The sequence below is a fragment of the Dermochelys coriacea genome, chromosome 7 (assembly GCF_009764565.3).
Source record: "Dermochelys coriacea isolate rDerCor1 chromosome 7, rDerCor1.pri.v4, whole genome shotgun sequence".
Taxonomy (NCBI): Eukaryota; Metazoa; Chordata; order Testudines; family Dermochelyidae; genus Dermochelys; species Dermochelys coriacea.
This window is the reverse complement of record NC_050074.1, coordinates 103,419,620-103,445,222: the sequence shown is the minus strand read 5'-3', so window position 1 is coordinate 103,445,222 and position 25,603 is coordinate 103,419,620. Positions and strand designations below refer to the sequence as shown.

General features: G+C 41.5%; 1 protein-coding gene across 1 annotated transcript in view; it reads left to right on the top strand.

Annotated features, from left to right (window-relative positions):
• DOCK1 (dedicator of cytokinesis 1) overlaps nucleotides 1-25,603 on the top strand; it is a 578,721-nt gene that overhangs the window by 412,904 nt on the left and 140,214 nt on the right. The window contains 3 exon segments of the mRNA XM_038408546.2: nucleotides 5,315-5,393; nucleotides 20,314-20,414; nucleotides 25,234-25,292. Of these exon segments, the coding sequence (XP_038264474.1) occupies nucleotides 5,315-5,393; nucleotides 20,314-20,414; nucleotides 25,234-25,292 (239 nt within the window).

The following is a 25,603-nucleotide window of genomic DNA, read 5'->3' as shown; positions in this document are numbered from 1 at the left end:
ACATGCTAGAAAGTGCTGTGGGCTTGATCGTAACAAATGTCATTTTAGTAACTTTAATCGTGTCAGGAGGCTATAGCAGTTAAATTGGTTTCTGATTATTCCCCTTTCTAACTTCCCCTTTCGTCAATTAACTCGTAATTATTCAGGGTGGATGTTGCTTTTATTGCAATGCAGATATTGCTTTTCATCATGCGGTACTGTATTCTGGAATAGTTTTATGCTAAATATCTGACATCATCATCCTTCAACTATACCACAGTAAAGGTTTAGTCAGTATTTCTGTCTTGAATCAAAAAGCTCCAGTTTTGATCCAAAACCAGACATTTTGACACAATTCCATTTAATGTATGAATGCTCTAGAAGTTTAGGTTTTGTTCCAATGGGGAACAAAAACAAATTTTGAAATCTTGAAAGTTGCCTTGAAATGGAATTATCATTTTCCAGATAGCTCTAGTCCTTTAATAGTTGCTGCAGCAGCTCTCTTTTGCAACTCCGAAAGCTTATGCTCAAATAAATTTGTTAGTCTTTAAGGTGCCACAAGTACTCCTTTTCTTTTTTGTGAATACAGACTAACACGGCTGCTACTCTGAAACCTGAGCTCCATGGCAGACATCCTAAGATTTCTGGGCTCTGTCTGAAGAAATCCTACTTCCAAAAAGGGTGTTGGGATAGCAGAAAATGGCAACATTTTAATAAATAAATAAGGAAGTGTCTGAGGAGAAAGTTAAGATGGTAACAGGATCAAAGGCTAAAACAATCAAACTAAGACACGACTGCAAGAAGATTAGTCACTTTTGAACTGGTCAATACTTGGGGTCAGGGGATGGGACACAAAACAAAATGCCAGATGCAAGGGCAGTAGGTCTCAATTATGTGCTTGCTTACATGCAACTTGTTCCAGTTTAATTACGCAGACCCCTGTGTGGATACAGTTACCATTTTACAACTGGTTGCCAGTATAAACCAAGTTTAAATAGACTCAAGTGTGTCTAAACACAAATTTGTACCAATTTAACTAAATTGATTAAAAATAACCCTGCTGTAACTCTGTGGGTAGACCAGGTCTAAATTTACTTCTCTCCCTCCCTCCCTCCCTCCTCTCTCAGTTGGCTGATATTTTGGCCAAGATGATTTTATATATGTATAGAGTCTGTATATACCCACATTTGATAAAGATACGCATTTATGTATAGTATGAAACTCAACTTTCACATTTTATGTCTCTTATTTTAAATTTGCTACCTTAATGGAAAAAGTAACCTTAAATTTCCTATTTTTAACTTAAAACTTAAAGTTTTTGTTTACTGCCAGCCATTTTTGTGTTTGTGTACAAAAACGTTTGTCAGCAAACAAAAGAAAACTCATTTACAGTTTTACAAAAAAGCAGAGTGGTATCTAAGAGAGAGGCTGGAGCAAGCAATATGGTTATGGTTGCAACTTGACTTCATTTTAGCCACTATTTTCATTTGCTTCTAAGTTTTTTTAAAAAAGTTTCCAAAGGCTGATTTATTTTTGAAAAGTGTGAAATAAATCCATTCTGTTATTTATGAACAGGAGATGCTTGAATGTCCTGCAGAAGAAAAGTTGGAGCCAATGAGGAGAATCAGTAACTGGGAGACATGGGATGCAGTCCTGGTCGATTAAAGCTAATGGAAAAACTCCAGTTGATTTCAGAGGGGCCAGAAAGTCAGTCAGGGTCATAAAGAAAGCTCTTTTGTACGTGCTTTGGATCAGCTGAAATGGGAAAGGAATGAGAATGAGGAAAACCAGAGGGGAGTGGTTTGCATTAATCTCAATTGCAGATTACCAGAGTTTTGTCCGTAGTGATAAGGGAGAGGCAGGGTTAATAGTTTTGTTGTTTCTTTTTTAAAAGTCACCAAAAAAAAAATCCTTTCACATTCTGAAGATAAGAGTCAAAGCCACAAAAGCAAGGAAATATTCAAGTTCTTGCCTTGTCTTCCTTTGGTCCCTTTATTAATGTCCCATCACCTACCACCACAAGTTTACACTGATATACTACCTTGCCACTTCACCCCACACACACGTAGACCTGTTTCCATCCCGGACTGTTCCGTCTGACCAGGCCACTTAGTGAACTCCCCCTTTGTGTCCTCGCTTCACTCACTTCTTCTGGCCTGCTTCTGTGATGCTCCTCCCTGATCCTCTGTGCTGTGCCACCATCCTCTTCTTCTAGTCCCTCTTGAAACACACTTCTTCCAGGATAGCTCTATGTGATGGAACTACTAGGAGTGTGCCCCATTCCACCGATGAGGCACACTGCCTTGTATTGTTCCCCTGTTTGTCTGCATACTGTAATGTGCCCAGAAGGACCTAGCCTTATTGTTCTGTCTAAAATGCCTAATGCATTTTGAGCTCTATACAAATTAGAAATAATAAGTTAAGAGCAAAGCTGGAACTCTTGGTTATCACAAGGATGTCTTTAACATTAGAGAGCAGAATTTTGGGCCTTTGTTGTTTTTGTAACATTATCGTTAGAGACAAGCTTGAATAAAGAATCCAGATCCACATACTCCCTATTCAGCTCATACAAGTGATCTTGCTTCTATAATGGAGTGAATTAAATACCAAGGTATGAACTCAACCCCACTGCATCCTTCCACTCAACACAGTATTAATCACAATCCAGATCTGAATTGTGGAGCTTGGACTCACGTAACTGATGGTCACGTAATTCACTCTGATAATGTCCAGACCATTGATTTATGTAGCAAAGGTGTTTTAACATTTCTTTGCAACCTCATACAGAGCTCTACAAAAGCTTTACCTCTAAAGTGTTTCCTTTCATTTTTTTCTGGTTTCACATGTGTTGTTCACATGAATTATAATTTATAATAAAAATAGTTTTACCAAAAGGCTGTGTCTACAATGTTGCACCTTCCAAACAGAAAAACCTTTTTTTTTTAGTAGGATTACTGATTAATGTTAAATAGTTCTGACACCATAAGTGAATATTTACTCTGGTATGAATGAATTGTAGGAAGTAATTTGTGTGTATTATTGTGCTTTGCAAACAGACCTGTTTGCTAGATAGATTATGCTGTTCTTTTGAGCCCTGATTCTGCAAGTTATGTTGAACTCAGTGAGGTTCTGCATAAGAATATGGGTTCATTTGCACATTGTAACTTGTAGGATCGGGGCCTTGATCTTTCCGATCACCTAATTTATTTGGTAGTTTACTCATAAATATATATTTTATAGATAATATTTGTTATCCTTACAGCTCCAATACACAAACAATAATACAAAATGTACAACTTTCTAATTTAAAGTTTATATACAGTCAAGTGTGTATGTGTGAGTGTATGTATATATATATTTATATATATACATATATATAAATGGTTGCTTTTCAATAGTCAATTTGTTCCTTATTGTTATGTACTAGAATCAGCATAGAGTAAAATATGAACCTTAAATTTTTAAGAAAATATTTGTCCGTAAAATCCTGAAATTCTTCCAAAACTTAATTAGATAGATCACATTGAATCTATTATGGCAATATCTTGAGGCAACATAATTCAATTATTTGGAAAGGTAATCAGTCTTTGCATATATCACAGCAGAGTAATTGAATCACTGTAAGATCTAAATATATATTATGTGTCTCTGGTTTTCTTTTCAGTGTACACTAAATTCATCCCACTTGTAAAATCCATTAAATAAATTGATCCCAAAATGTATATGCTGACAAACATAACTAATGCAAACATGCATGTTTGTGCAAACCCTCCAGTGCATATGTGCATGGTAGGGATGCACATACATATATTTGTGTGTGTTTTTTGAGAAGTGCTAGGGTCTTACTGAAAAATGTGTACATATAAAAAGGGGAGAAGAAGAGTTTAGTGTAAGACCAAAAAAAAATAACATTAAAGTAATTTTGTACTTTATTCTACTATTAAAGATTATTAGGGAAATGGAACATCACTCTAGTTTTTAGGCATAATTGACTCCATAATAAGACTCCTTCCCATGCACCGTCATACATTTTCTTTAATTTCTAAGTGACAGTGTTACAGTAGGTATTTGGTCTGTCTATCAGGTATAGGTATTTTACCATGCTTATCACAATGGTATCAGAATGTCTTAAGAAATAAAGTAAATGCAAGCAGGTAGTCTATATATAGAAACTCCTTTCCTATCTTGCTGTGTACGTGCAACTGGGGGATTGTTTCTCTGATTGTGAGAGAGATGTGGCAAAGACCGGGGGTTTTTCATTTAGTTCAAATGTGGATAAGACTCTTAATTCCTGTGAAAGAGATTTCCAGCTGCCAATACATCATGTGTCCCTTATTTTAGTTTCTTAAATTTTCTGTTGCTCGCTGTTGAAATATAGAAAAAGTAAACAAGTTTATCATCTGTATCCTAATGTGGATTCTCCTTTACAGATTGCTATTGTGCAAAAAGAGAGAGGCCATTAGAAAAAGACATTGTGACTGGTCTTTATTATTGCATATGCCTTGAAAAGTAATCAAATCTACAGTATCTACAGTCTGCTCAAAGGGCATGTTCCTTTACCCAGGGTTTAGCTTGACAATCTAATGGCATCAATTAAGCAATTTACAGCTGGAATATAATGCTTGTCTCAAAAGTAGAAACCAGGAGGCTAAAGAATAATATGTGTTATTCTTTGACACCATGACACCAAGTAGAGACCTACATATCCTAATTAAACACTTTTTATTTTTAAAGCTTCTCAAAATAACACCTTCTACTATATGAGAAGTTTCTTGTTTTAGAAAAGTAATAAACTGCTAAGGGTCCTAATTTATCATTTTAAAGCAGAGCATTGGACTAGAAAACTTCAAAACATTTTTCTCAGGCACCACATACGTACTTTGGGCCGCTGGACCATAAGTAAGATGGTGAATGGTTGATAATTAGTTCAAAAATGTGTCTTGCCTGAACTAATAGTTAAGATACGGTTTAATACTAAATATATAACATTAAGATACTGGGACTTTATAAAGTAATTAATTTGCACTTTTTGTTAATGAAATGAATTTTTAATGTTCACTTGATTATCTTGTGGTATTTTAGAGAGAAGTGATTTTATCCAAAACATTGCTTCTGTTTCTTTTATTCTGAATATGCTAATTTACATGATTAATTTTGAGAACATCTGCGTATAATTCTGTATGCTTAACAGTGGTGAGATCACATTGCTTTTCAAATAACTGCTACAGCTTTCACTTTCTAGATAGTCTCAGATTTGTATCTAATTGCGATGCCAAACTTACAAAGGTGCCAAAGTATAAGTGTGTAAATATGTAATTTTCTCTTGATCTTTCAGAGTCTTCCTGCGAGCAATTAATCAATATGCAGATATGCTAAACAAAAAATTTCTTGACCAAGCCAACTTTGAGTTACAGGTAAGAGAAGATATAAACAGTATATTTGGTACTAATATTAATGTTTTAATAAATTTCAGGTACAAACCAATAGTTTTGATATATTTATTTGTTGTTATGCATCTCTTCCTTGGAGTGTGAATGCTGAATTTATACAATGTGTTCTGTGACATGCTAAACTAAACATATAACCCAAACACCTTTGTACTTTGAGGAAACTGACATCCATGTCATGGCCTGTCCCCCCTCTCTCAGGAGCCAGGTTGAACCAAAAACCTGGATTTGAATAGCAATGATTTTTGAGATTAAGAGCCAGATTAAGGCATTCAGGGCTCTAAGAGTGGGAACAAGGGAGGTAGGTTCCCTCTCCCCTTAAAAGAAGCAAGGGTGGCAGCAGATTCTTCTCACCCCTGGAGAAGGAAGGGTGGCAGCGCAGAGGGCTTCTTGCTACTTACCTCAGCAGCTGAGGTGTATCTGCTTGGGCAGCTGGGCCAAGCCATAGCACTCCCTTTCCTCCTGCCATGCACAGCATTCTCGGCTCGTGTTGTGTTGGTGGGATACCCCAGAACAGTCAGTCTTGGAGTTAACACTTCATTAAAGTGCATGGAGCAGATCCCTGTTTTAGAGCCATTGTTTCAGGCTGTCTGCAGACTCAGATAGTCATGTCTACATTAGTCACACAAATTTCAAGCTTTTCTTCCCAATCATGAGGACAAGAAACTTACTTGCAAAAATAAAAGATCTGATTTTTGATCTAATCACATGATTCCAGGAGTTGGGGAATTAGGCACAAACCTATAACGCCTATACCATAACCACCGGTCCTGTTTGAGAATGTTTAAACTTCCAGATGCAACTCAGGCCCATCTGAAATCTAAACTACAACAGGATCCCATTAAATTTAAAAATAATTCAGTTTTTGAAATGATTATACAAAATTTTAATGAATCCAACTGTCAGGTCAGTGTGAGAAGCACGGGCCAGGGGCTCAAAAATTGGGGATGTAGTTGCATTCCTCAATTAAGGATGGAAGCATTGTAGGCTATATTCTCATTTAGAGGTGTCCTGTTGGGTCTCCAAAATGTCATCTGAGGGCTGCAAACTTTCAGATTTAGGAGGCTCTCTGACTTTGGCACTAGGCTGCATCTTCCTTTCCGTTTAGATGTGTATTTGTGGAAAGAATGACTGATTTAGAAATAGCATCATACATCATTCATAGATCATCTAGTCCAGGGGTGGGCAAACTATGGCCCGTAGGCCGAATCTGGCCTGTGGGATTGCCACCCCTGTGGTTCCGTGGGCCCCACTCCACTCCGGGAAGCAGCCGGCACCACATCTCTGTGGCGTCTGGGGGAGGGTGGGCAGAAGGCTGAGCGCGCTGCCCTTGCCTGTGGGTACCTCCCCTGAAGCTCCCATTGGCCGGGAACAGGGAACCATGGCCAATGGGAGCTTTAGGGGAGGTACCCACAGACGACGGCAGCGCGCAGAGCTCTCTGCTCCCCCTACCCCGGGGCTGCAGGGATGTGGTGCCAGATGCTTCCTGGAGCGGCACAGGGACAAGGCAGGCAGGCAGGGAGCCTGGCCTGGCCCCAGTGTGCACCGCTGCCACCCCAGAGCCAGTCCAAGTAAGCGGCACCAGGCCAGAGTCCGCACCACAAACTCCTCCTGCACCCCAACCCCCTGCCCTGAGCCCCCTGACTGCACCCCAACCCTCTACTGTACCCAGCACCCTCCCTGCACCCCAACCCCCTTCCCTGAGCCCCCTCGTATACCCCGCACCTTTCCTCTTTTCCAACCCCTTGCCCTGAGCTCCTTCCTGCACACTACACTCCCTCCCGCACCCCAACCCACTACCCCAGCCCTATATTCATGGCCCTGCATGCAATTTCCCCCACTCAGATGTGGCCCTCGGGCCAAAAAGTTTGCCAACCCCGATCTATTCCAACCTCCTGTACAACACAGGCCATATGACTTAATTGAATTACTTTGTGTTTGAACTGAAACATATCTGTTTAGAAAAACATCCCATCTTGATTTAAAAATTGCAAGTGATGAAAAATCCACCACAGTTCTTGGTAAGTCATTCTAATGGTTAATTACCCTCACTTAAAAATTTGCTCTTTATTTCCAATCTGGATTTGTCTAGCTTCAACTTCCTGCAAGTAGATCTTGTATTTTTGTCTGCTAGACTGAAGAGTCCATTATCAAATTGTTGTTCCCCATGAAGGTACAGCACTTATAAGCTGTCTCACAATTTAACCTTCTTTTTGTTAAAATAAACAGACTCAAAAGACCTCAATCATTAAAATACATGATTTCCAATCCTTTAATTGTTCTCATGGTTCTTCTTTGAACCATTTCCAATTTATCAACCTCCTTCTTGAATCGTGGACACCAGAACGGGACATAATAGTCCATTAGTGGTTGCCCCAGGGCCAAATACATAGGTAATATATAACCTTTCAACTCCTAATTTATATTACCCATTTATATAATCCAAGGATTGCATTAGCCCTTTTTGGCCATCGTGTTGCACTGTGAGCTCATGTTCAACTGATTATCTCCCATGACCCTCAAATCTGTTTGAGTCACTGCTTCCCAGGATAGAGTCCCCCAAACTGTAAGGATGGCCTGCCTTCTTGATCCTAGATTTATGACTTTACATTTCACCATGTTAAAACACACTTTCTTTGCTTGAGCCCAGCTTACTCAGTGATCCAGATCATTCTTTGTCAGTGACATGTCCTTTTCATTGTTTAGTACTCTCCCCGATATTTGTGTCATCTGCAGACTTTGTCAGTGATGATTATGTGTTTTCTTTCAGGCCATTAATAAAAATGTGAAATAGTGTAGGGTGAAGAACTGATCCCTGTTGGACCTCACTAGAAATACAGCCACTTGAGGATGATTCTCCATTTATAATTACATTTTGAGACATATAATTTAACCAGTTTTGAATCCATGTAATATGTGCTGCATTGATTTTGTATCACGTAGTTTATTAATCAAGAAGTGATGTGGAACCATTCAGTTTCTGTATTTCTTTCATCTTTTCTTTTCCAAGATGTTTTACTTTCTGATTCTTTCTGTTTTGCCCCCAAGCTTATTTCCTCCTCTTCAGTCTATCTTGTTCTTCCCTAAGCTTGTCTGAGTATCTCTTTCTCATATACATACAGTACGTGCACACACAAAACACACATGCTCACCTTTGATATTTCTTTATAATCCTTTTTATTAATTAATTAGTTTTCTTCTATTTTTGAATTGTAAATTCTTTTCTTGGCTTGTTAACTCTGTTCTGCCAATTCCCTTCTCCGTGGTCTACTCTTCCCCACAACAAGAATGGCTCAAATGCTGAAATTGTCTTTTATCTTCTCAACGTGAAGGGCCCAGAACGCTTCCCCATATCTTATTCCTCAAAATCATCACAAAGCCTTAAAGGCCTGAGTATTTCCCATTCTCTTTTTTATTAGCACTAATTGTATTGAACTCTCACGTCAGTTCTTCCAGGTGGTCCTAGTCAGTTTCACTCTGCTGCCTTTCTCCTTGCCTGGAAAACTGCTGTGTGGGCACATGAAGCAGTGTGACTGAAAGACTGCTTCTTGTTTCGAGTAACAGGAAAAATCCTGTTCAGTGTTAGAAATGTCATGGCCTGCCATTTTGGACACTAATTTTCATTTAGTTAATTTTGGTAGGTTTAGTTGCAAGGAACTAAGTCACAAATGGCATTTCAGCAGATGAAAGGTGAAAGAAGGAAACTAACATGTCCATAGTGGAAATCATACTTTTATTCTGATTTATCACATTATATTCTTATGCCATTGTCATAATGTATGCAAAGAAAAATTCCCTCTTCTCCACCCTAGCATCTACGAAGTCTGTCAGTGGAACAGTTCTGGGTGGTAAACAGCAAGGTGAATCTAGGTTGAATTCAGAGTTAAGTGTTTCTTGCTCTGAGCAGTTTTCTACCTAATTTGTGGCTAATACTCATATATGGGCCAAATTTGCTGCTTCTGCAGTTGGCAGTTCTGCATGTGTGGGGTTTGAGAGAAGGCACAACTGCAACATGGAGTTTCAGTCAACCTGACCTACTGAATTTCCAGAGCTATTTAAAGAACTTCAAGTGAAATCTACTCATTGGAGCTATGCACCTTTCAGGTACCAAAAATAGCAGATCTGTTATTAGAGAAAGACGGTCAACAAATTCTGAGGGCAAGATTCCAGTATATCTCAAAGAAGTGATTATTGGGGTCATCAAGCTATGTCTTGATACTGATAATCATCCTCATTACAGCCCTACTCTCACATTCCTTTTTGATGGAAAGTTAGGCCTTGCCTAGATGAGAAAGTTGCGCCTATTTAACTTAAAGTATAATTTTTAAACCAATTTAGTTAAACTGGTGTAAAAGGCTGTGTGAATGCCCCTATTTTGGTTTAAATCAACCTTATTTCAGTTCATTTTAAATTGTTTAGGAATCTGTTTAAGATAAACCATTCAGAATACAATCAATGTGTCCACGTACTGTTTTGTCCCAGTTTAATTAAATTAGTATAAAATCACATGAGGTTAAATCAGTGCAACTTTCTCATGTGAACAAGCGGTTGTTCAGAATGTTGTGGTGCAGTAGCTCTGGTATTATCTGGTGATCTCAGATTTCCTGGACCTTTTTCAATTTGATTTATGACATGACTGTAACGCCTAGACAGTCCTGGTCTGGTTGGTAAATGATCTCTGGGTAAAGAACAATAGAAAAATGTCCTTGCTGATTATTTTAAATCTCTCATCTGCCTATGACTGTTCTCCTCAAGGAATTGTTTTAGTTGTGAACCCGTGTAGGTATAGATGGGATTGGCACATTGGGTGTCTCCATTAGTTTCTCTGAGATGATCCAACTCTTCTCCAAGAATTCTCCTATGAGGAATACTTCAGGGTTCTGTTCATTCATCCCTCCTGCTACTGTGAAGTTACTAGAAGAGATGGTGAGGTGGTTTGGTTGCTCTTCCATCATATGCTGAAGATACTCAACTCTAAGTTACCTTTTCATCAGACTCTGGCAGTGCAGTCTCTCAATTTTACTAGTGTCTCTCTGAATGTGAGGTTTGGATGAAGACACACAGGGAAGTTAGTGCTCAGTAAGCTAAGGTGTGAATTTAAAGTGCACTAGCTAGTCAGCAATAACTCCCTCTTACTGTGCACAAAGGGTGCCCTGAGGTGGTTTAGCTTAGTACATTTCCCAAGTGTATTAAGCTAATGCGCACAAAGGAACTTTTAGTGCACAGTAAAAGTGTCCACAAAGAGAGTTTGTGCAGAGTAACTAGTGCACTCTTTTCACTTAATTCAGTATCAGTATAACTATTAATTTCAACAATAATTTTTATCAGTATAACTATTGATCTGTAGAACTCTGCACTGATTTGGGACCTGACTACTGTAAAAACTGTGTCTCTGCTTTTGTCTGTCTTGACAATTGAGACCAGCTAATACTGTTCAGATTTAAATGTTTGAAGATCTATTGCAGGGTTTCTCAGTGTGGACCATCATTTCCACTGTTCGGTTTAACAAGCCTGAATAATATGGTGTGCCAGATTCTCATTACAGCAACAGTGCAGAAGGGCCATAATCTGGTTACAATGTGGCAGCTCTCTGCTGTCAGAGACCTCGCCTGCTGGCACCAGACATGCCACAGCTGGGTCCTCCACCTGTAGCACTCCACCCTTCCTGGTCTGGGAAGGCAGTAGAGGATGTCACAGGAAGAAGAGTTCATCTATGCCTATCTTCCTCTAGCATAGGACCCATTAAAAAACCCTATGCCGTGGCATCACTTAGAGCATCCTGGTAGCTGCCTGAATGTCATGTTGAAAACTGGAGCTAGCCCAGAGAACTGGTGAGCCATAGCCTTCCTTCCTCTCCTTGCTCTGATGGTTGCCTCTGGTTTAGGAATAGTATAAGAGATACAGACTAAACTAATTTATTTTGTTTGTGTCACCCAGAGATTTCTTTATAGTAGTAGGACTTTTTAAAAATCAATTAAATATTTTAATAGAGTAGTGAAAAATTTATATTTCCAATAAGTAAGCTGTACATTATGTCTGCCACTGCAAAAATAAATACACTGATCTTGTACAACCTTTGCAGCACTGGGAGACCTGTTGGCAACTTCTCAAGAGCTTGAGGGCCGTACCTAATTTGCATATAAATTTAGTTTTTAATCAGATAATGGACGCACTTTATTTATTTATTTATTCATTTATAGAGCCTGTAAGTATGCAGAATGCTTCAGAAATACATAGGAAATGCTTTGAGGTCTGAGTGGATAGTGTGTCAATAGGAGCGAACACTGGCAATGGTTCTCTGAAATCAAATTCTGAGGTAGCCACACACAGTGGAATGTGTTAACATTATTACAGTGTTGTGATTTGCTGAGATTCATTATAGGAAACTTCCTTTGATAGTTACTAGCGGAGTTTCTCAAGGATCGGTCTTGGACTGATTTTATTTCATACTTTCATTAATGACCTTGGCACAAAAAGGGGAGAAAGTGCTAATGAAATGCTGATGACATGAAGTGGGGAGCATAATCAATCAGGGAAGGATTGGAATATACACAGGAAGAACTGCGGATTGGGAGTAATAGAAATGGGATGAAAATTTAATAGTACAACGTGCAAGTTTGGCATTTAGGACTGATAACAAGAAATTCTACTATAAGCTGGAGGCTCATCAGTTAGAAACAACAGAGGAGGAGAAGAACCTGAGTGTATTAGTCGATCATCAGATAACTATGAGCCACCAATGTGATGTAGCCATGGAAAAGGCAAATGTGATCATAGGACATGGTAGGGTATTTCCAGTAGAGATAGGGGCGTGGTAATGCCATTATACAAGGGCATTAATAAGATCTCATTTGGAATACTGTGTAATGTTCTGGTCACCCAGTTTCAAGAAAGATGACTTCAAACTGAACAGTGGCATAGAAGGATGAACTATAAGGGCTATTAGGTTCTTCATTCATCTGTTCATCCTATCTTAGGACAGGAGCTAAAAGAGCTTGGCTTGTTTAGATTAGCAAAATGACAGGTTGAGATTGCTCTTTACTAAGTTCGTCAGGGCAGCAGGTGGGGGGGGGAATACCAAAGAGTCAAAAGAATTATTTAAAATTAAGGAAAATCTTAGCACAAGAATGTTGCTGGCACAAAATGCCCGAGGCAGGCAACAGCTGGATTTGTTGCCCGGTGTGCATCGCCCAATAATCACAACGGGATGGAGAAGTAGAAAAGTTTATTTGAAGCTTCAAGCGGTACAGGGAGACAACAATGTCAAATCCTGCACACCAGTGCAAGCAGTTACACATATTTTATACATTCATTCTTTAGCATGCTTATCCAATAGCAAGCTGTCCTAAGTATCCATATAGCCAATCCTGCTATACCGGGCCAGTTCCCCTTTTTCCTCTTATCATCTATTCCCCCATATATGGAGTTGTTTGTTCAGCACTATCTAACATTCCTGTCCTGCTTGACCTAATCTTGCTCCAGTCAGTCTGTGCCTGCAATACACTGTTGCAGATTTCTCAGCCTGAAGGCTGTGAGTATCTCAGGCAGAAAAGGGAAGGAGGGGGGGGCCATCTGGGCTAGAGCGAGGGGGCTTCAATCGACACTCATGGTCTTCCATCCCCTTGAGTTACCTAGTGGCCATGCCCGGTGTCCCCAACAACTCCCTCCTTTGAGAATATTCAACAGCCTTGTCTCTGAGTTTTCTCACTTGGGCTCTTATCTTTTTATAAGGGGACTTTGCATAAGCACTTTGTGGTAGCCCTGAAGGGAATGCATTACCATGTTTTTTACAAGGGCTCTAACACATGATATTGCACAACATAACACCATTAGTACGATTAAGACAGGAAGAAAACTTTTCAACAACAGACTAAATAAACCACCAAGCCAAGATGACAAACCCCAGCCTGAAAACAAGGTTTGCAACCAATCACCCTCGGGGGCAGTGTAAGCAGACTGTGCTCCGGCTCGGGCATGGGCCTCAGCGTGTACTACCTTATCATAAATCTCATAACTGCTGTCATTTACATATACACAACATTGGGACCCGACAAGGGCACAAACAGCCCCTTGGGATGCCAAAAGGTAGTCCAAGGCCAGCCTGTTTTGGAGGGAATACGTTCTGAGCTGCTGTACCTCCTTATTTAATGTTACTACTGCTGATCCTAGATCACGAATCAAGTCCTCTAATTCTAAGGCTACTTTTTCAAGCACCATTTGAAGCCTTACAATATAGCGGCCTATGCATGCTATGGCTGGCCCGGTAATCAGTGGCACAATTCCCAGTATGGAGCACCCTGTAAGCTTTTCAGTTGTGAGGGGATTCTTAGCATTGCCCTCCAAGGCGGCATTGAGTCGCCACAGGGTCTCTTCTCGTGACTCAACAGAGGTATCTCGGGTATTCCTAATCTTTCCTTTGGGCAGTGTGGTGATTATTGAAAGATGAGGAACTCCATAAGCTATATAACAGCTACCTGTCCAATTGGCTGGCAATACCTTGTAAGCCTTTCGGCCACATACAAAATAGTGGCCTCGTAGGGCCCAGTAAGGACTGTTTCATAGAGGGATTCCTGGGATATTTAAGGCCGCTTTTCCAAACAATTCATATGCCCCCAGGGGGGCTTCCCATCCTCCCGAGTGGGTACAAGGGGGGGTATTCCTAATTGTGCCATTCAAATTGCACTCACCATAAGGACCGCTGCAAACCCACCATTGACCTGCTATAGTGGAAATATTAACTGAACGGCAATTTATATTTCCTGACCCTCTTTTGTGGAAGGATCATTCATAAGAGTTTCCCCAAAAGGGGAGGAACCATTACATCCACACTGTTGACCTCCCCTCTCGGTTTTTATCCAATATCCATTGGCCCACTGTGTAATAACACAGGAGCTCCTTCCCACAGGACGCCTATAGTGATCAGATTGGTTTTGGGTAAAACAAAACACTCCCTCAGTGAGCACTGCAACTGAATACTCCTGATCCTGGTAGGTAGCTTGCTGCAAAGAGATCTTATCCCAGAATGGGATTGATTTGATTTGATTTCTACTTTTCTGCTCTTTGGTGGAGGCAAATTCTGCTAGGTTTAAGGGCAGCATGTCAAGGGGCACTCCTATTCTGGGGGAAAGTGGAGTCGGAGCACACACCCGGCAATCAGTTTGGTTTGTTAAAGTAGCAACATGGTGCGCAAGTAAAACAAAGGAATTATATTCCCGATATGCACAGTTTAGAAATAACAGCATAGAAAATAACAGGGTTACACGATTAATTATTACCGGGGTCCTCCCGGTCCAGGGTTTCCAGTTTTTGAGTGGGCCCATTTTGGCGTTAAGGTGCCCACTGTATGTGTCTCTTAAACAGTAACTTTAGCCCGAGATCGTCACTAGATGAGGAGTCAACGGGGTGGACGGTCCACTGCTCTGCTGATGAAGGGGTGGGTACTGCCTTCAGACGCGAGTGATGAATCCAGTTCTTGTGTCCCTCGACCTTTGCCGCCATATGGGAGATTAGCAGGACGATGTAGGGTCCTTTCCACTTTTCCTGGAGAGGCTCGTCTTTCCAGGTGCGAACAAGCACAGAGTTGCCGGGCTGCAAGGAATGGACGGGAGAGTCCAAGGGAAGAGGCTGGGAGTCTTTAGTATACCTGTGAAGAGACAAGAGAACAGCAGACAAGGAACACATATACTGAGACAAAAAACCATTACCCAGCTCCCACTCCCCTGATAGAACCGGTGTGCCATTCATAGGCCATACCCTCCCAAACATAATTTCAAAGGGACTAAGCCCTAATCTACCCTTTGGGAGAGCGCAGATGCAGAGCATGAGGGGGGCATCAGGCCATCGCAGGGAGGCTTCTTGGCACACTTTTGAAAGATGTCGTTTAAGAGTCTGATTGGTACGCTGTACTACACCGCTGGCTTGTGGCCTCCAGGGCGTATGGAGTTTCCAGGGGATCTGCAAGGCATTCGAGATGCTTTGGACAATCTTTGATGTGAAATGTGTCCCGTTGTCAGATTCCATCCACTGGGGAAGTCCGAAGCGAGGAATGACCTCCTTAACAAACTTAAGGGCCACCGTCCTGGCAGTGCAATTGCGGCATGGGAAGGCTTCTGGCCATCCGCTGAATCGATCCACTAAGACAAGAAGATATTTGTACCCTTGGGTCTGAGGAAACTCAGTAAAATCTATTTGCCACACACCCCCGGGGCCCGGAGTGGGTTCCAGAGCAGCGGGTGGCCCTTGATGTCCTGGTTGGGGGTTATTCTTTGACAGACTAAGCAGTCCGCCTGTACCTAGGTAGCCAGGGGTCGGAGTCCAGAAGTTATAAAGTATTTTCCCATCAGTTGGATAAGTGCTTTACTGCCAGCATGAGTGGTTTGATGTAATTTTTGTAACACTGGCTGGATCAGGCCCTTCGGTAGAAGGACCTTCCCTTCCGGGGAATGGAGCCATCCCTCCTTTTCCTGGAGACCGAGTTTGTCAATTAGCTGTCTCTCCTCTCCAGAGTACTGGGGAGTTGGAAGGTCCCTCACAGATGGGATAAGGGCATGCATATGGGCATTCTCAGTCTGAGGGGATATCAGGGTGGCAGCATGCTTAGCCTCTCTATCTGCCTGGGCATTACCCTGGCCACATCTTGATCTTCCCTTTGATGGGCTTTACAGTGTACCACTGCCACTTCTGAGGGGAGTTGTACGGCTTCTAGGAGCCGGAGGATTTGGGGCCTCTTCACTGGGGAGCCTTGAGCTGTCAGCATTCCCCTTCACTTCCATAAGCCAGCATGAGCATGTAGCACTCCAAAGGCATATTTTGAATCGGTAAAAACATTGACCCGCTTTCCTTTTGACAGTTCAAGCGCACGGGTGAGGGCAACTAGTTCAGCCAGCTGGGCAGAGGTCCCAGGTGGGCAAACCCTTGGCTTCCACAGTGTCATGGAGGGTTACGACAGCATAGCCCGCCCTCCTTTGCCCATTTATCACAGTGCTGCTACCATCAGTATTCCACTCATGCTCTGCATTTAGGAGGGGTATATCTTTTAAGTCCAGGTGGCTAGAATATTGGGCATCTATGATCTCTAAACAATCATGTTCCTGTTCCTCAGTCTCCGGTAAGAGGGTGGCGGGGTTAAGGGAGGGGCAAGACTGTAAAGTAATTTCAGAGTTCTCCAGAAATTTAGCCTGGTACTTAGCCATCCGAGCCTGTGTGAGCCAAAGGCCTCCCTTTGCATCCAATAAGGCTCGGACCATATGAGGGGTATATCTGTATTGTCCCTCCCAAAGTTAGTTTCTCAGCTTCAGCCAGCGTCAGGGCTGTGGCTGCAACTGCCCGCAGGCACGCTGGCCATCCCTTTGCCACTTGGTCCAGCTGCTTAGAGAAATAGGCCACGGGATGTTTCCATGCTCCCAACAACTGTGTGAGCACTCCTAGGGCCACCCCCTTTCGTTCATGTACATACAGCTGAAATGGCTTAGTGAGATCCGGGAGGCCCAGAGCCGGAGCTTCCATCAGCTTCCTTTTCAAGATTTTAAATGCCCTGTCAGCCTCTGGGGTCATGATCTGCTCCTTTTACACAGTCATACAGGGGTCTAGCCCACAGTCCAAATTCCGGGATCCATATCCGACAGAACCCCACCATGCCCAGGAAGGCTCTGAGGCATTTACAATTAATGGGAACGGGAACCTGGCAGACAGCCTCCTTCCTCTCACTGGAAAGCTGACGCTCCCCCTGCCTTATGTGGAACCCCAGGAATTGTACCATTGGGAGGGCAATTTGAGCCTTGTTTCTTGATACCCGATATCCTCGGAGGCCAATAAAATTCAGGAGACCCACAGCGGCTTTGAGGCATGGGGTTAGGCCCACTGTAGCAATTAACAAATCATCTACATATTGAAGAAGAACCACCCCCTCCTCGTTGTTCCACTCTTCCAGATCCCTGGCCAAAGCCTGGCCAAAAAGGGTGGGGGAATTTTTAAATCCCTGGGCCAATACTGTCCAGCATAGTTGCCTTTTAACCCTTTTTGTGTCCTCCCACTCGAAAGAAAAGATTTCTTGGGACGAGGTATCTACGGGAATAGCGAAGAATGCATCTTTCAAATCGAGGACCGAAAAATGTGTATACTGGCCTCCTACAGAAGCCAGTAAGGTATACGGATTTGGAACCAGGGGGTGCAGAGTTTTAACCCGTTCATTAACTGCCCTCAGATCCTGTACCAAGCGATACGTGCCATCAGGTTTTCGTACGGACAGGATGGGAGTGTTCCAGGCTGACTGGCATTCCCGGAGGATTCCATATGTTAAGAATCGATCTATAGTGTCCTGTAAACCTTCTCTGGCTTCCCTCGCAATTGGATACTGTTTAACTCGCACCGGGCCTTTTCCTGGCAGGAGCTGAACCTTAACAGGGACTTGATGGGTAGCTTTTCCTGGGACCCCCACCGCCCACACTAGAGGGTACACCCGGTCTTCCCACAGGCTCCATTCTGGGGCTTGCATAGCTGGGGGATAACTGTAAGGGTCATGATCATGCATTCTCGGGGGTGGGTAAGGGTATTTCGTTCTTGAGTAAACTGCAAGGTGGCGCAAGGCAAAAAAAGCAGATCCGTCCCAGCAGAGGCGTCGGGCACTCGGGGGAGAAGCCAGCTTGTGAGATATAGTCCTGTTTCCCAAAGCACTTCTGCTGGGGCATACACTGGGCACTTGGTGCCTCTGCCTGTGGCACACCAACCACGGTAAGGGAGTCTGCTAACTGGCAACTAAAGGGGTCGATTCACGGCAGTTCGTGACGCTCCAGAGTCCACTAAAAGTCTATTTCCGAACTTCCCACCCGCGTTTTTACTCGGGGTTCCAGGGGCAGGGCAGTCCGTCCCCCCTGACACCATGATTCCTGTTCTCCACTGCCATCATAGGGGCGCCCCCCTTTCCATTCCTCTCTGGGCACTCATTCTCCAGTGTCCCTCTTGTCTACAAAGGCACACTGGTTGTGACCCAGTCGATCTCCTGCGGCCCGGAGGTCCAGATACACGGCCCCTTCCCCCCGGCCACTTCCGTAGTGCCGGCTGTACTGCCACTACCATCATTCTAACTTGCTTTTATCCTTTCTGCCTCCCTTAGACTATAAGCTCGTTTGCAGTCTCTAAGATTTGTGCCATGGTCATGCCCATTAAATCTTTTTTCTGTAACTTTCTCTTAATATCAGGGGCTGCTCTGCTCGTGAAAATTCCCTTAATGATTGCCTCAGTTTCCTGATCATCAGGATCTGCATTGGTGTTCTGTCTAATAGCGTCCCGAATACGCTGTAGGAAGGCCCCTGGGCTGTCCTTTAGATCCTGCATTACCTCATACAGTTTTGCCCAATTGTTATGTCGGACAGCCACGTGACGGAGTCCATACAAAAGCAGCTGCTTATAGGTGGTAGCCGGGTCATACCCGCAGGATCATTTGGGTTCCACCTGGGGTCTACTCGGGGGAACTGCTCATCGGGTCAGGAACATTATTACGATCCTGGTCGTACCGTCTCTGTGCCTCCTCCCTTGCCTTGGACACGACCTGTTGTTGTTCGACCTCAGACAATAAAGTGAGCAGGAGGACATTGCAATCGTCCCAATCTGGTTTATAGCTGCTAAGGCAGCCCTCAAAAAACTGAAATAAACCTACTCGGTTGGTGGAAAACTCCCCTGCCTGTACTTTGAAAGCAGCCAAATCCATAGGGTTAAAGGGCACATGGGTATAGACCTGCATAGTCGTGGCCGGACGCTCACCCGTGCCAGTACAGGAGATCTTAGTCTCAGTAAGTAAAAGATATAAGCCCACTGTAGGGGCCCTATCAGGTGGGGGATGGGGGCCGAAGGGGACACCGGACCTGCCATCACAGTTGGGATGGAGGTCTGGGGACTAACATTAGCCACTACCGAACCAGTCAAAGTCAAATTACATTGTTGTAAGACATCTGATCGATTACACAAAGCCAAAAACAAATGTGCATACAGATATTCATTCCATTTCCCCGTTCAGTGCAATACACTGTTGCAAATTTCTCAGCCTGAAGGCTGAGTATCTCCAGGCAGAAAAGGGAAGGAGGGGGGGCCATCTGGGCCTAGAGCGAGGGGGCTTCATCGACACTCGTGGTATTCCATCCCCTTGAGTTACCTAGTGGCCATGCCCGGTGTCCCCAACAAGAACAAATGGGTATAAACTGATCATGAATAAATTTAAGCTGTAAATTAGAAGAAGCTTTCTAATCATTAGAGGAGTGAGGTTCTGGAACAGCTTTCCATGGGAGCAATGAGAGCAAACAACCTAATTAATTTTGAGATGGAGTTTGATACATTTATGAATGGGATGATGGGATGGGATTGCCTGTGATAGCAGGGGACTCGATGACCCAGGAGGTCCCTTCCAGACTTATGTTCCTGTAAGTATTTCTAAAGATAATTGCACAAAGAACAGCCAGCCCTATCTGTCCTTCAGCAGGCTTTAATAGACATTCAGTAAACTTAAATCTCTCTCTCACACACACACACCACACACACACACACACACTTTCCTGAAATGTGGTGCCCAGAACTGGATACAGTGAAATGAACTGGATACACCCATGCACGATATATGGGTGTGTAAAATATATATAAAAACATATACACACTCATATTCATATCTTTTGAATAAAGATAATGTTTGAATAATCAAAATGCCTTTCATTTTGTGTAAACGGACCATTTTGTTTCATTAAAAATATGTTTCATTAAAAGATCTCTTCAAGAAGGCAATGTCTATTTTTTCTATTAATATTTATGTGAAAATTATGTATTTTAAAATGTTTTGGAGGTATGCAGAAGAACATTTCAGTGATTTAATTGTATTTATTCTTGTCCTCTCTCTGATTTTCAGCTTTGGAACAACTACTTCCATCTGGCTGTTGCTTTTCTTACACAAGAATCTTTACAACTGGAGAATTTTTCAAGTGCTAAAAGAGCCAAAATACTTAACAAGTAAGTCCTATTCCCAATATAAAACCATGGGTAAGAATTTAAGGGACTATTAACATAATTTTACTTTGGTTCCTTAGATAAATCCAAATTTAGATGTAATCGTGATGTAATGAAATGTTGGTTTTAAAACTATGAATCAAATATAGCTTATATTCCTACCAGTGAATCAAGATCTGAAAGGCTTATGCTGCAGTATGTTCATAGTCAAGACTTTCAGAAATATGGACATATTCTAAAAGTAGGGTTTTTTTTAAAGCCGCTTTAGGTTTGTGCTTATTCTAATCTTATTTCACTTGTATTCTTTATTGCCTAATTCCTAAAGGCCTTTTACAGTGAAACTTCATAACTACAGTCAGTGTCACTGTGATATCCCTGAAGAATGTTTTGTTGCATAGCTGCAGACTTGTATGGTTTCCTGGTCAAAGGGGATTACATTGCCTACCTCTGGACAGGGAATTTGAACTGTCTGAATTAAGTTCTAAATTTCACAGCAAATAAAACCTGTCAAAAGGAGAAGACGCAAAGATTTGGGAACACAAAGTATTGAAACCTGTCATATTTGCCCACTGTATTACTGCCTTCATTTCTTTAAATTCAGGCACATTGTTCCCTTTCTTCACTGAGCAAACAAGCTAGAGACAATAAAAATCAATGTAGTGGTTTTAAACAATGTGTGTGGACTCTTTCAAAATCCAAATATTTTTAATAAATTAGTGCAAAAAATCTGTATTTAAATTTTCAGCCAAAACACTGCATTAATGGCACACATGCTAGGAAGTTCAATATTATGGTTCCCTCACCACGTGTATCTCAGAACCCTTGTGCTTATGTAGCCTTTTGTATCACTGTTAGTTTTGCCTGATAGTATAGAAGTGCAGTATGTCTGGATTATAGTAAGAGGCAGCATAGCTCAGTTAGTGCTACTCAACCTATGGGGCATTTCTTTAATTGGTTCATGAAGAACCCCCTTGTGGGTTGGGCCGTCTAGGTGAGGGGAGGTAAAGTCCCAGCAAAAATCCAGTGAGCATATCTAGTGAGAGACCTCGGAGGGGGAAGGAAGGAGCAATTTACACCAGATCCCCTCTACTTTTTGCTACCTTTCCTCCTGTTCTACCCCAACCCAGCCAAACTAGAGCTCCTCCCTTTCCTAATTCTCTGTCCTCCTGCCCACACAGCACTCAGCTGAAGCAAGGAAACCTTTGTTGCTAGGACCTGTAGAGCCATCTTCACAGCCTTTGAAACCAACACTGCCCAGAGTTGAATGCTTTGCTATTGAGAGACCCTCCTACCCTACAGTCCCCCACTCAGCACCAGCTCTCACCTCACAAAATGTCCAAGAAATCATGTCATGGCCCAAATCTTAGAGCCCTTTTAGGCTACAACCAGATGCCAACCATAAGTGGTATGGGAGGCAACAGGTAAGGTTCATCATTAGGATTAAATGTGATCACATTTTTAACACTGAATCTTTATTTTAACCAAAGGAAAGATCAATTATTCCTCCATGGAATCTAAATCATAGAATCATAAAAGTGTAGGACTGGAAGAGTCCTCAAAGGTCATCTAATCCAGTCCCTTTTACTCAAAGTAGGACTACATTGTAACTAGACCATTCCAAACAGGTATTTGTCTAACCTGTTCTTACAAGCCACCAATGATGGAGATTCTACAACCTCCCTAGGCAATTTGTTCCAGAGCTTAACTACTCTGACAGTTAGGAAGTTTTTCCTAATGTCCAACCTAAACCTCCCTTGCTGCAATTTAAGCCCTTTGCTTCTTGTCCTATCCTCAGAATTTAAGGAGAACAATTTTTCATCCTCCTCCTTGTACCAATGTTTGATGTCCTTAAAAACTGTTATAATGTCCCCCCTCAGTCTTCTCCTCTCCAGATGAAACAGACCCAGTTTTTTCAATCTGTCTTCATAGGTCATGTTTTCTTGACCTTTAGTCATTTTTGTTGCTCCCCAATTTGTCCACATCTTTCCTGAAATGTGGTGCCCAGAACTGGATACAGTGAAATGAACTGGATACACTATGCCCAGTGAACTGGATACACTATTCCAATTGAGACCGTATCAGTAAAGATTAGAGCAGAAGAATTACTTCTTGTGTCTTGCTTACAACACTGCTGCTGATATATCCCAGAATGATGTTTGCTTTTTTTGCAACAGTGTTGACTCATATTTATCTACTATGCCCCACAGATCCCACAGTACTCCATCCGAGGCAGTCCTTTCCCATTTTGTATGTGTGCAACTGATTGTTCCTTCCTAAGTGGAGTACTTTGCATATGTCCTTATAGAATTTCATTCTGTTTACCTCAGACCATTTCTCCAAATTATCATCTTGAATTTCAATCCTATCCACCAAAGCACTTGCAACCCCTCCCAGCTTAGTATTGTCTGCAAACTTTATAAGTGTACTCTCTATGCCATTATCTAAACCATTGATGAAGATATTGATCAGAAATAGATGTAAGACCTATTCATGTGGGACCCCACTCAATATGCTTTACCAGCTTGACTGGGAATGGCTTTCTAACCAGTTATGAACCCACCTTACAGTAGTTCCATCTAGGCTATATTTCCCTAGTTTATTAACTAGGTTATTAAACTAGATTATTAACCCGGAGTCCAACTGTACAGGGCTATAAAAACCTCCAAAATGTATCTGAGAGGTTTATTTAAAAACTTGTATACAGCCTTAAAATCCATAATCCCATACCCTTCCAGAGCTAGATGGGAGTGTTGGACCCCACTGAGGAGGCTGGGTACCTTCCTGTGTCTTGCCCCACAGGGCTGTAAAATAAGAGACTTCAAAATCATGACATTTTTATGTATAGAAAGGTAATTACTTGCGTAGGACTGAATATTACACATCCCAAGCCTCAGGCAAGGGTAACTTTAAGAGGAGGAAATGCTTCTCTGACAGGCTGAGGATTTTGTATTTTTATTTTTGTTTTTTTACATTTAATATATGTGTCTGAAGCTATTTGGGAGAGTGGATTGAATGTTAGAATAAGTCCCAGGCAGCTAGATTAGTAGGTAGATAATGTGGTCATAGACATATAGTAAATTATGTTTGAAATTGCATGGGTATGTGAGAATTACAGACCTTTCCAAGTTGTTATATGGATATCACCTCCACATTATATATTTGTGTCTCTGTGTCTTTATTTATTTATTTAAATTGTGAATGTGTGTGTATATATAATGTATGTGTGTATATATATATGTCTATTTGTATAATATAAGGTACATATGCATCATGTATGTAGAGGTAATACTGGCATGATAAATTGTGTATGTATATAATGTTTCATACATACACAAATTAACTCTGTGTGTGTGTGTGTGCGCATATAGATATGCACATCTCCTGTATACATCCATGAAACAGTAGGAGATTCAAGGAATAAAGAGCAGGGAGAATCTGGGAGGTGGGGACTGGAAATGCCTTATATATTAATCTCGGAGCAAGAGATTGTGAATGAGATTGTTCACATTCCCATATAAGGTGAGAACCTTATAAGGGTTTCTTTTTCCACCAACATGTGCATAAAACTGTGCTATGAACTGCACTATGGAGGAAATGTAAGAGATCAACAGACTTTCACCATATTCTTCATGTCTGATAATAAAAGTAAATAGACCAGGTCTTGGACAAGGCTAGTTATTAAAATTTGCTGATTTGTAAACCTCTGTGATGATGGTTTTATGAATTATAATTTTAATAGAATTAGATTTGTCTAGGCAGTAAAACGAAAAGGAAATTGCTCAGCAACCAATAAAGTCATGGGTCTTGAAGCATAAGATTTTATTTACTTGTAAACAAATATCACTCCTACTCAGCTGGGATTTTATGTGAGTGTTAAATAGCAGCAAACTTTGTAAAAATATAGTCGAATCTCTTAATCCACACTAATATCAGGGAAACCCTTTGCCAATTACTAAATGTTGTGATTTTGCTAATATGAGACAAGCAATGTTTTTAAAAAATATATACAACATCAAGCAAATATATTCTAGGAACTCACTAAGGCCCTGATCCAGTCCCGATCAAAATCAGTGGGGAGCTTTACACTGATTTCTGAGAGCTGGATTGGGCCCCAATCTTCATTACTGTAGAGAGGCTCCATGATAGTTTGCTAAGTCGTGAGTATTGGCATGGGATATGAAGCATTAGTGCCATCAGCCCCATTTCAGGACATCACTGCATCCCAGCATAAACTTCAAATCCAAAAATCCTGAATCATTGTGGCTTTGTGCTGCTGACTTTAGTGTATAAGATGTGGTGATGTGTTTCTCATTTCATTTTCTAGGACAATCTAGAAATGCTAAAAATATGTATAAAAATAAAATATCCTTTAGGCTGTAAAGCTGTGCAGTATGCTTTCTCCCATCATTAGAGACTGGAAAATGGAAAATACTCTCATTAATCTACACAACCACCTCCATGCTCCCAAAGGAAAGTTATGTAATACGCAGATATGACAAAGAGAGATTCCCACAGGTGATTCGTTTGTGTGCTCTCTTTTGTAGAAATTGCAATTATTTCCTTCAAGGGAGAGCAAGTAGTGTAGAGGTTACAACACAGGCCTGGGAGCCAGAGCTCCTGACTGTGCTACCATATTCTGGGTGGCTTAAACCAGGGTATATTTAGAGTACTAAATGAATGGTGCTAATTGTATTAGTAGTATAAGTTGGTTTAGGAATTTAGGAATCTTAAAAGTTCAAGTAGAATTTTAAATGCTACTCAAATTGTCATATCCAGTTCATTTTGCATACAGCCATTTATAAAGAAATGTGTTCCTTTTTAGGTATGGTGACATGAGGAGGCAAATTGGGTTTGAGATCAGAGACATGTGGTATAACCTAGGTGAGTAGTCAGAGCACTTCTTGTTTTGGATCACTCATTTTGTGTGGATATTCATTTAAAACTAAATAGCATTTAAAAAAAAAACCTTTCCAAAATAACAGAATAGTTGCAAAGTCAAGCATTCAGATTTCACGTAATGCCAGAGTTGAAGTTTCCCTTGCAAGCTTAAGATAGTCTTTATTACATGATTATACAGTATTTTTTCCACAGTACTCTCACCTCACACAAGGTAGTTGATGCTCAGTTAATGGCAACTATTCAATTATTTTTTTATCCTCATCTGTGTACATGATCCTATCACTGGAGACTGT